Genomic DNA, 12,411 nt, shown 5'->3' with positions numbered 1-12,411 from the left:
AAGTAAATGAAAATTGTGTGCAATGAGATGCCAGCGCACTCGCTTATTCACTAAATAATGATTTCAAATCTGAGATTGTAATTTGGGAGTCCAGGCCAACTCCTTGGTTTTGCACCCCTCCCTGTCACAGGTGCCCCATTCCAGGATCCTATTTAGCCTTGCACTGCAGAGAGTCCCAGGATGAAGTATTCCCCAAGTAAGTGGATTGATCACATAAGAGCAGGCATTACGCTGTTAGAGTAGGACCTGCCAAGAATGGGGTACGTTGACGTTGTGGCAGGCTAATGCAATATATGATCATATAATGTAACTAAACCTCCATTATTTGCCTAGGTGAGTTTTTTTTTTATTTAATAAAACTATTACTGAGAGTTGAAATCATTGTTTAGTGAATAAGCCAGTGCAATGTTGTATGTATATATACATTTTTCCCACATTTGTATGATGTGCTTTTAAATGCATTCTTTAACCCTTGGTATATAAACTTATATGCTTATACTACAACTTTTTTCCTTATTTCATTTTTGGAACTGGATTAATATCTGTAAGGAACAATTAGTTTTTAGCAGTGGTTTACATCGTACAATCTCTTTTGTGCCTAGTGGAGTTAACAGAATTTTGACTTACTGTAATTTTTCCCCCCTTACCCTAGTAGCAGTACAATAAGGTTGTCAAATACCAACAGACACTGTAGGCACCCGGCCTATTTATTCTCATTGAAGTGCTCTGGATGCAGTGTCCCTGCAATGTTAATACTGCCTTGAGTGACTATTTACCAGAGCACCGAGGCGCTTCCTGGGAAGGTCTAAGGTGCTGACATTGTCCCCCCAATTGACAGATGTCAGCAGAGCCCAACCCAATGCTGAGGTCCCCATATTTATCACGGAAGTGTGTGCACAAGGCACTATATAGTGTTAGGAATATAGTTTTCTTTGACATAAGATCTAGGTCCCAGATAATTTCAGTAATAAACAGAGCCAAAAATATGGCAAAGTAATAAATCTATAAAGGAAGGGAAATGCATACTGCTGCTATACTAGCTGGGGGACTTATGGTAAGTAAAAGTTTTTTTCCTGTCCTATAGTGGCTGTACAATATGAATATCAAGATCCTAAGCAAAGGGGGTCAGTTCAAATAACCACAGCTTGGAGAGAGACCTGTAAGATGGTTCTGCCAAAGAAGATTTACAGTCTCTACTCATGGAGGAATGTGTAGAATGAAGACTTCACTGCCCTGCAGTTATCCTCTAAAGATGCCATCACTTTCACTGCCCATGAAGTAGTCACGGCCCTCATGGAATGATCCTTAACCCCTTAAGGACATGTGACATGTCATGATTCCCTTTTATGCCAGACGTTTGGTCCTTAAGGGGTTAAAGGACCAGTTTCTCAGTGTGAGTTTAGATCCCCATAGGAAAGCATTGAGTAATGCTTTCCTATAGGCAGTTTGAATGTGTGCACAGCTCTGGCCACGCATGCGCATTTGGCTCCACTCGGGAGCCGATGTTTGCAGGGGGAGGAGAGGTCACCAGGGCGGAGCTGGATTAAGGCAAGTGGCTGATGGGGTTTTAACCCATTCAGCCCCATGGGAGGGGGTACAGACCAAATAACCCTATAGTGCCAGGAAAACTGGTTTGTTTTCCTGGCACTATAGCGCTCATTTAATGTTTGTTGATAATATCTTGTCTTTGCATCATGAGCCAGACTAATAGTCTCCTTAAATAAACACTGTTGGTAATACAAAGCTTAATTCTTAACACAACAGAATCCTGACAAACCCCCATGGAATTTGTGTTAAAATCCATTTAAATACTGCTGTTTGCCTGATTCCAGAGCAGAGATCCCTTGGTACTAGCTCAGTCACCACAAGGGGGAACGTAGTGCATATGCAGCACAAGCTCCACACACTAAGCCTTCCTCATAGGAAAGCAATGAATTAATAGACTGGCAAGTACTACATTTGCTAATTACTTCAATGCATTATAATGGAAATATACACTGAAGAAATAAAAATATATTTATACTTTTGTTCTCTTTATTCCGTAGCATGGTAGCCATTTGAATACATTACCAGTGGGGGAAAATTATATATATATATATTTATTTTCCCCCACTGGTAATGTATTCAAATGGAATAAATAATCGGATTTAAGACAACTTGTTAGTTGCAATTTTGAACTGATACCCTATATATTAAGTCCTCATAAATGAGGTACAATTTTATAAATAGTATATTTGAAATCATTTTTCATTAGTATACTATTATATTCAGATTAAATTTGTAAATTCACAAAACCATTCTCACTTAAAAGAAACACTCAAGCACCATAAATATGACAATAAGTTATAGTGGTCACGGTGCCAGGAATGTCACCGAGTAAGCAGTCAAACAGTGAATGTTTTGACAACTTACCCCGGGACCTCTTTTACACTCAACCACCAGGAGAGCTGGAAGCTTCTGAACAGAGCATCCATTAAGTTACCCTGAGCTAAAGCCTGCACCACCAGGATAGCTCAGTGCAGAGCTCCATGCAGGAGGTGACTGGCACACCCTAGTTAAGTTGTCAATTTATTTGCAGATTGTTTGATTACCTACCCGGGAGGATGCCACAGCACTCATTGCACCAAAACCACCACAGCAGGCTAAAGTGGTCATAGTGCTTGGAGTGTTCTTTAATCTCTTTATAGGGATTATTTGACTATTCCAATTATTTGTACAAGTCAGTAATGCTGAAACCAGGGCAACCATTTCACATCATTTACTCTTATGCCATTTGGTATGATCATTATCAGTTTAAAATAAAGGACGCACACAAAGCAGAGTCTTTTATGTAAAGATTTATTTAAAGGCGAACGTGACCGTTTAATCCTTCTTAGCTGCAGCCTTTCTCATGGCGGCTAGCACGTTGCTCAGTTCTTCTCTCTTTCTCTTGGCGCGGATGTGTGTGCCAATCTGCAGGAGGAAAGAGAAGGCGTGTTAATATTTACAAACATTTCACTGTAAAACAAATCCATATGCACCATGTGGCAAAGCAAAACACAACTACTGAGAAAAATCAATGTTTACATTTTGCCATAACCATGCCTCAAGTCTTCACATTCAGCAGAGTGGGAAAAAAAATAAAACCCACACAGCATGATGCCACTGAACTACCTGAACAGTGTTGAGAAAAGCATCCACTGGCTATGTTGAAATTGCAACATGTGTCCAGTCTATGAGAAGCATTTACAGGAGGAAGATTGCACAGCACTGGATTATAAGCGAGTAAAAACTATTATTTTAAATGGGATTGGTAAAGTTAATTTTAACTTCATACATGAGAGTACTGAATATGTAATCAAGGTATTAGTTCAAGATTTCAGTTTTTACCCATCACTGTGTGTAAAGCTGTGCATCTTCACCAGTCATTCTGTCCACTACAAAATTATCTACACTGTGCACCAAGCCAATGTACAGAATAAAAGATGCACTCATCACTACATATGGACACAAGTGGAATGCATGTAAAAATTGTCAATTCTTCAGGATAAACTTTAATGCTGAAAACCTAGTGACAAGAGGGCAAGAGAACTATCATTTTACTACTCTAAAGTAATACTACAGCTTGCTGAAGGGGCCTGCATGCTCTTGGCACTGTCTCAGTTCTGTGTCAGACACTGCATGCTCCCCGACACTCTCTCAGTACATTGCTTTTGAGAAAGTTACACTTCAGTGTCAATTTTGTTACCATTCATTGTCAGACTGTTACACGTCCATCACATTATTTTGCTGAGCAAGGTGCCAGGCCATGGGTTCCTGAGGTACTGTCTAGAGCAGGGATAGGCAACCTTCGGCTCTCCAGATGTTGTGGACTACATCCCCCATAATGCTCTTACACACAATGCTGGCAAAGCATCATGGGAGGTGTAGTCCAAAACATCTGCAGTGCCAAAGGTTGCCTATGCCTGGTCTAGAGTGTCTCTTTAATGAAAATAACTAGTTCTACACAATTACTAAAAATATATATTCAATATATCAACAAAATATATTTTGATCAAAGAATGTTCATACAGCTAAAAATATTACAAAATGCATTATTATGCTTACCCTCTTCTTGATAAACTTGAGAGCTCTCTTGTCCTTGGACACTTTGAGCAATTCCATAGCGCGTCTCTCGTAGGGAGCAAAACCACAGACTTCGCGAATCATGTCTCGGACAAACTTGGTGTGTTTTGTCAGGCGCTGAGGAAAGAAGAGGGTTTAAATATCTCTGGAATCCCATGTCAACAGATCACAGTATCGAGGATCTCAGTAAATAGTTTGACATCGAGCTCTGCATCCTCAATCTCAAACGTTCAGCATTAACTTTGGATGTTTATATAGAATACCTCTATAGAAGGCATTAAACAGAAATCGGAGACTTACCCCTCTCCTACGGCAGTGTCTGGGCTTGGTAACATTCTTTGTAACGCGGTGGCCTTTGTTTAGGCCCACGGCCATAGGGTAACGAAGAGCCATTCTGCAGAAAAATAAAGAAACATTACATTTTAACTCGTGTTTCTACAGGATATAGATCTCACTGATAACGAACATTTAGACCAAGCTTTCCCAAACTCCGGTCCTCCAGATGTTGCTGAACTACAACTCCCATGATTCTCAGCCTGTTTCATCCATAGAATCATGGGAGTTTTAGTTGAGCAACATCTGGAGGGCCGGAGTTGTAGTTGAGCAACATCTGGGTTGGGTTGGCCGGAGTTTGGGGAAGCCTGATTTAGACTAAATTCTCCAGCGATCTTGTCAAGCAGTTTATATCAGTGCCATAGGTGTATGATTCCAAGCCAAGGGACAAGTTCCTCTGCTCCTTTTGTACTGGTGTGTGTTTTGTATAGTCGGTATATTTTATTACCACTATGGATGAGCTCTGGTGCTTGCTTATGAAGGTAGAGACCACTAAACATTTAACACAGTGTTGCATTGGGCACTTGGGAAGTAGACACATTCTTGTTTTTTGTTCCATTCAATATGTAGTAAGGGCATAGAGTAGGCAACACCTGGCACTCCAGATGTTGTGGACTAGATCTCCCATGATGCTTTTGTCAGCATTACATCTGTATGAGCATTTTGGGACATGTAGTCCACAACATCTGCAGTGACAACGGTTTTCTACCCCTGAAGTACCTGGCACAGCTTTCAGAATTCAATGGCAAGAAAGCAATTAAAATCACTATTTATATACATATATTCCATATACATTAGCTTTAACAGGTGGATTTACAGAATTTATACAAAAAAAAGACTTGATAAACACACTAACAATTGTGGACATGAACTCTGCATTAAAAGACATTAGTCGAAATGTTTTGGACTATTTCAATGTAATCCCTATGTGTATGAATTTACCAACGTGTGTCAAACATGGATATGTATTTCCCTAGAAGTTGATATGTCAGAGCGCGAACATACACCGCAGCGCATAACAAACTATCATTAAAACCACAGTATTCTATGCATAATGGTTTAGATCGTTTCAACATTCGAAATCTGCTGTTCTGCCACAGCTGACATTTTACACCCGGCATGCTGGAGGCTGACACAGGCCTCTCACAGCCATGGGTATCGGTCCCAGAATAGGGCCCAAAGTATGGAGCGATTATCGGGGCCTCCGAGGAAATATTATCACGGGGAGCAAGCTGGGTGTGCCGCCTGCATAGCCCCGCTAATCCCTCTACCGTTAAATGCAGGATGACGGCGATATGATTCGGATTGACAAGCCCTACCGCATCGCTTACCTGATCACTCTGATGGCTGACAAACCGGAAGGAGGGCTTGAGACCGGAAGTGCTCTATTTCTTAGCTCTGTTGAGTCTTCCAAGCGTTTGCAAGCGGCAAGAGCGCCGCCGATCTAGCCTCATAATTACCATAGAGAGTAATTCTCCACCTCTGAATGGAGAATGAATGATGTTAGGTGTAATGAGCATAGTTAAAGGGGCAGATTTTGGTAATTGTTAGTTTAAAGGTAAAATAGAATAAATAATACATTTTTAAAAAAGCAACACAGTATTAATTGTGCAAAACATTAGTAAACTAGAAAACTGCTAATTTACATCATTTAAATAGTTTGGATAGTGTAGTGAAGTAGAAAATACACTATTTATGTGTAATACAATTGTAATCAAAATTATTCAACTCCCTTACTGATTTTCTGCTGTTTGTAATGAACAAATCAAACAAAAGCAATTGAAATAGCTCAACACAACGAATGCTTTATATGATTTCCCCAAATTAAACAGAACATTTGGTAAACTCATTAGCTCCTTTGGCTTCCAATATCATTTCTATGCAGATGACACGCAAATCTATCTGTCCTCTCCTGATCTCTCCCCGTCCCTCTTGACTAGTGTCTCTGCCTCTCTGCTATTTCTAACTGGATGGCTGCCCACTTCCTTAAACTAAACTTGACCAAAAATGAAATTCTGGTCTTTCCTCCCTGAAGTGCTGCTACTTCTCCAAGTCAACGGTGCTACCATCAGCTCCACCACGCAGGCTCGCTGCCTCGGTGTTCTCTTTGACTACGACCTCTCCTTTATGCCTCATGTTCAGTCTACCGCCAAATCCTGTCATTTCCATCTCAAAAACATTGCGCACATCCAGATGCGACTAAGGTGCTGGTCTATTCCACTGTCCTTTCTCGCCTTGACTACTGTAATCCACTTCTCAGCGGTCTTATGTGCTCCCCGTTACAGTCCATAATAAATACGACCCTTCTGTCAGTCCCTACATTGGCTTCCAGTAAGATATAGGGCTCAATTTAAAATTCTGGTTCTTGCTTTCAAACCTCTACATAATGCTGCTCCCACCTATCTATCCTCCCTAATACACAAGTATGTCCCATCTAGGCCCTTAAGTTCTGCTGAAGACTTACGTCTCTCTTCTGTCCGTACTCCCACCTCTGATGCTCGCCTTCAAGACTTCTCCAGGGCTGCACCGTTACTGTGGAACTCACTTCCCTCCTCCCTTAGATGTTCACCCATTCTCCACTCCTTCAAAAAAATCATTAAAACCCACTTCTTCATAAAAGCGTATCAATTAAACCGTTAATAGCTCCCGACTGATTCCTCTCTTGCAACTGTCATTAATCCTGTAGCAAGTGTGTTAAAAAATGATAAGCTTAGAGTCATGTCTACAAATGCTCGCAGTTTAGGGAATAAGATCCATGAACTTGTGGCAATAATGGCAACTGATAGTGTAGATTTAGTCGCTGTTACTGAGACATGGTATAATGAGAAAAATGACTGGGACATAGCAATACCAGGGTACTCTTTATATAGAAAAGACAGGGAAGGCAAGAAAGGGGGAGGGGTGGCCCTGTATGTAAAGAATAGCATAAAATCTAGCCTAATAAAGGTTAGTGAGGCGAACATAGAGTCAGTTTGGGTTACGTTAGAATTTGGTAATCACACAGTAACTCGTGTAGGTGTGATTTATAGGCCCCCAGGACAAATTGAAGAGTTAGATAATCTACTAGTTGAAGAAATAGCTAAAATGACAATGAAGGGGGAAGTTATCATCATGGGTGACTTTAATCTTCCTGATATAAATTGGAAAACAAAAATAGCTACTTGTGCCAGGAGCACACATATTCTAAACTCCCTACTGGGATTGTCTCTAAAACAAGTCGTTGAGGAGCCAACTCGTAAAGAGGCCATACTAGATTTAGTGTTAACAAATGGAGATTTGGTATCAGATATTACTGTAGGTGAAAGTTTAGGATCCAGTGATCATCAGTCAGTGTGGTTTAATATAAGAACAGTGACTGAGTCACACCACACAAAAACAAAAGTTTTAGACTTTAGAAAAACAGACTTTTCCAAAATTAGAATATGTGTAAAGGAGTCAATATCAGACTGGAGCAATTTAAATGGAGTCCAAAAGAAATGGGATTATTTAAAAGTTGCACTACTGAAGGCAACAGAAAATTGCATTAGGCTTGTCAGTAAAAGCAAAAAATTCAAGAAACCACTGTGGTACTCCACAGATGTAGCCAAAATAGTAAAAAACAAAAAGTTAGCATTTAGTAATTATAAAAAAACCCAGAGTGAGGAAGACAGAATGACCTATAAGATTAGGCAGAAAGAGGCTAAGCAAGTTATAAGAGCTTCCAAATCACACACAGAAGAGAAAATAGCACAGTCAGTAAAAAAGGGGGACAAAACCTTTTTTAGATACATAAATGAGAAAAGAAAAGTAAAACAAGGATTAGTTAGATTAAAAACAAAAGAAGGAAGGTATGTAGATGAGGATAAAGGTCTAGCTGACTGCCTCAATGAATATTTTTGTTCGGTATTTACAGATGAAAATGAAGGAAAGGGACCTCAGTTAAGAAAAAGGATAAATGAGTCATTTATTACACGTGAGTTTACAGAGGAAGAGGTTCTATTTCAACTGTCAAAAGTAAAGACAAATAAGTCAATGGGACCTGATGGAATACACCCAAAGCTATTAAAAGAGCTTAGTGGTGTACTAGCAAAACCATTAACAGATTTATTTAACCAATCATTGATAACAGGAGTAGTCCCAGAAGATTGGAAGTTAGCGAATGTTGTGCCCATTCACAAGAAAGGTAATAGGGAGGAGTCGGGCAACTATAGGCCAGTAAGCCTAACTTCAGTAGTGGGGAAAGTGATGGAAACCATGTTAAAGGATAGGATTGTTGAACATCTAAAAACACATGGATTTCAAGATCAGAGACAACATGGGTTTACTTCAGGGAGATCATGCCAAACTAATCTTATTGATTTTTTTGATTGGGTAACTAAAATTATAGATCAGGGTGGTGCAGTAGACATTGCTTACCTCGATTTCAGTAAGGCTTTTGACACTGTTGCACATAGAAGGCTTATCAACAAACTACAATCTTTGAGTTTGGATTCCAATATTGTTGAATGGGTAAGGCAGTGGCTGAGTGACAGGCAACAGAGGGTTGTAGTCAATGGAGTATATTCGAAGCTTGGGCTTGTCACCAGTGGGGTACCTCAGGGATCTGTACTTGGACCCATTCTCTTTAATATTTTTATTAGTGATATTGCAGAAGGTCTTGATGGTAAGGTGTGTCTTTTTGCGGATGATACTAAGATATGTAACAGGGTTGATGTTCCAGGAGGGATAAGCCAAATGGAAAATGATTTAGGTAGACTAGAAAAATGGACAGAGTTGTGGCAACTGACATTTAATGTGGATAAGTGCAAGATAATGCATCTTGGACGTAAAAACCCAAGGGCAGAGTACAGAATATTTGATAGAGTCCTAACCTCAACATCTGAGGAAAGGGATTTAGGGGTGATTATTTCTGATGACTTAAAGGTAGGCAGACAATGTAATAGAGCAGCAGGAAATGCTAGCAGAATGCTTGGTTGTATAGGGAGAGGTATTAGCAGTAGAAAGAGGGAAGTGCTCATGCCATTGTACAGAACACTGGTGAGACCTCACTTGGAGTACTGTACACAGTACTGGAGACCCTATCTTCAGAAGGATATTGATACCTTAGAGAGAGTTCAAAGAAGGGCTACTAAACTGGTTCATGGATTGCAGGATAAAACTTACCAGGAAAGGTTAAAGGATCTTAACATGTATAGCATGGAGGAAAGACGAGACAGGGGGGATATGATAGAAACATTTAAATACATAAAGGGAATCAACACAGTAAAGGAGGAGACTATATTTAAAAGAAGAAAAACTACCACAACAAGAGGACATAGTCTTAAATTAGAGGGACAAAGGTTTAAAAATAATATCAGGAAGTATTACTTTACTGAGAGGGTAGTGGATGCATGGAATAGCCTTCCAGCTGAAGTGGTAGAGGTTAACACAGTAAAGGAGTTTAAGCATGCGTGGGATAGGCATAAGGCTATCCTAACTATAAGATAAGGCCAGGGACTAATGAAAGTATTTAGAAAACTGGGCAGACTAGATGGGCCGAATGGTTCTAATCTGCCGTCACATTCTATGTTTCTATGTTTCTATGTTTCTAATCTAATAATATCTTTACCTTTGCTCATTGAGCAGGGCCTTCAACCCCTCTGTTCCTGTGTGTCCAACTTGTCTGGTTACAACTACATGTCTTTTCGTCCATCCAGTGTAAAGCGCTGCGGAATTTGTTGGTGCTATATAAATAATAACATAATAATAATAATAATAAAAATGCAACTTATAATGAATATTCTAGTCTCAAAATTATTCAACCCCTGAATAGAATCCCTCACAACTGCACAAATATGCAAAACAGGTGTTGTATCACACACACATAATGCAACTAATCAAGGGCTTTAATAGTTGTAACACTTGAAATATCTGAACTGGAACACTTGAAATACCTGAACTAGATTTGGGTTTGTTGAGTGTCACGTTTGACTGCATGTAAGAAATATGGCTAAGTCAAACAAATGGTCCACAAATTTAGGAGAAGAGATCATCGCCCATCACAAACAAGGAACAGGATACAAAAAGATAGCGAAGGCACTGAATGTTCCTAGAGACACAGTTAGAAGCATAGTTGGCAAGTTCAAAGCAGTTCAAAGCAGTGGTTACACTACCTGGACGGGGCAGAAAAAGGAAGCTGTCAATGGATGCAACCAGATTTCTGAGAAGGCAAGTTGTCAAAAACCTTCGAGTGACTGCAGCAAGACTTAGAGGCAAAGGGTGCTGAGATTTCAGTGAGCACAGTAAGGCGCGTACTAAACGCAGAAGGTTTCCATGCCAGAACTCCAAGACATTGTCACGATTCGGGGAACCTAACACGCTAACAGGTCACAGAGAGGAAAAGGTGCAGTACCGGTCCTTAGAATGGCCGGGTTAAGCACACCAAGAATAGTCAGGAGACAAGCCGAGTAGGGGGAGCCAGAAAACAGGAAAACGTGAAACAAGCCAAGGTCAAAGGGATGGAGAATACAGGAGAGTCGGAGGAACAAGCCAAATAATCGGTAACCAGAGAGAAACACAAGCAAACAGCAATACGGGTAACCAAAGACCACAACAGGGCACTGAGGGACAGGAAAGGTAAGTATTTAAACCCTGTGGTTAATTCTGATTGGATAACTTCCAATCAGAATTAACAATCACACGTGGGAGATATCTAAACCTCCCACTGTGATTGTCATACTGTGACTTAACGCCGGGTCACATGGCTGACCCCGGCATTTGCATAAATGCGCAGTCTCCCAGCGTGCAGTGTTATACACGCTGCTGCCAGGAGACGAGAAGGAGGATGCGAGCGGCGTCCGAAGCTGTGAGGACGCCGCTCGCCAACAGGCATAGGAAGGGGAGACCGCAAAGAACCAAGGGTGAGTGCTGCGAGCGGCTTGCAGCCTCCCCTCACAGCGCAAAGGCTTCAAAAGGGAGGTGTGAAACGTGTTAGGTATACGCATGGATGGAGGCAAGGCCAGGGAGTAGGACACAGGATTCACCCTACGCAATACCCTATAGGGGCCAAGGAACCTGGGCGCAAATTTCATCGAGGGAACCCTGAGGCGGAGATTCCTATACCTTATTCCAAACCTTATCACCCGGAGCATAAGAAGGAGCCGCACACCTACGGCGATCAGCGAATCTCTTCTGAGCAACCGCTGCACGAGAGAGAGCAACATGGACCTGATCCCACATCTTCCGTAAGGAGGCGAGGTGCTCGTCCAAAGCGGACATTCCCTTGTCGGAAAATACACCGGGAAGGACAGAGGGTTGGAACCCATAAGCAACCATAAAAGGACTTAAGCCAGTAGATGAATGAGTCACAGTATTCCTGGCGAATTCAGCCCAGGGAAGAAGATGAGACCAGTTGTCTTGGTGTGCATTCGTGAAGCAGCGTAAATACAACTCCACAGACTGATTATCCCGTTCATCAGCTCCATTAGATTGTGGATGATAGGAGGACGTAAACGACAAGGAGATCCCCATCTCAGCACAAAAGCCCTTCCAAAACAGAGAGACAAATTGAGACCCCCTGTCGGATACGATATCCAGTGGTATACCATGCAACCGGAACACCTCTTTGGCAAACACCTGAGCCAACTGAACCGCAGAAGGAAGTTTCTTAAGCGGAATAAAGTGCGCCATTTTAGAGAACCTATCTGTCACAGTCAAAATTACTGTCTGTCCATCAGAGGAAGGAAGATCCACAATAAAATCCATGGATAAGTGGGTCCAGGGTTTCTTGGGTACAGATAGGGGCATCAGGAGTCCCCGGGGTTTAACATTAGGTGACTTACACTGTGTACGGACACGACAAGCTTGCACATAATCCACCACGTCTTGTTTAAGTGAAGGCCACCAAAACTGTTGAAGGAGACCCTTGTACATCTTGGTAATCCCCGGATGACCAGCAGTTTTGGCGGTGTGAAATAAAGCTAACAACTTTTTTCTGTCTTTTACTTTCACGTATAG

The 12,411-nt window shown here is 41.2% G+C and overlaps 1 protein-coding gene across 1 annotated transcript; it reads right to left on the bottom strand.

Moving 5' to 3' along the window:
• Nucleotides 1–2,822: 2,822 nt before the first annotated feature.
• On the bottom strand, nt 2,823–5,850 carry RPL36 (ribosomal protein L36). Its single transcript, XM_063453332.1, has 4 exons — nt 5,769–5,850; nt 4,405–4,498; nt 4,087–4,221; nt 2,823–2,952 (listed from the first exon to the last, which is right to left on the bottom strand). The coding sequence occupies exons 2-4, from the start codon at nt 4,495–4,497 to the stop codon at nt 2,863–2,865; spliced, it is 318 nt and encodes a 105-aa protein (XP_063309402.1). The 5' UTR covers nt 4,498; nt 5,769–5,850; the 3' UTR covers nt 2,823–2,862.
• Nucleotides 5,851–12,411: the final 6,561 nt, after the last annotated feature.

This window comes from Pelobates fuscus, chromosome 5 (genome assembly GCF_036172605.1).
Source record: "Pelobates fuscus isolate aPelFus1 chromosome 5, aPelFus1.pri, whole genome shotgun sequence".
NCBI classification, from domain to species: Eukaryota; Metazoa; Chordata; class Amphibia; order Anura; family Pelobatidae; genus Pelobates; species Pelobates fuscus.
This window is presented reverse-complemented; position numbering and strand designations above follow the sequence as displayed.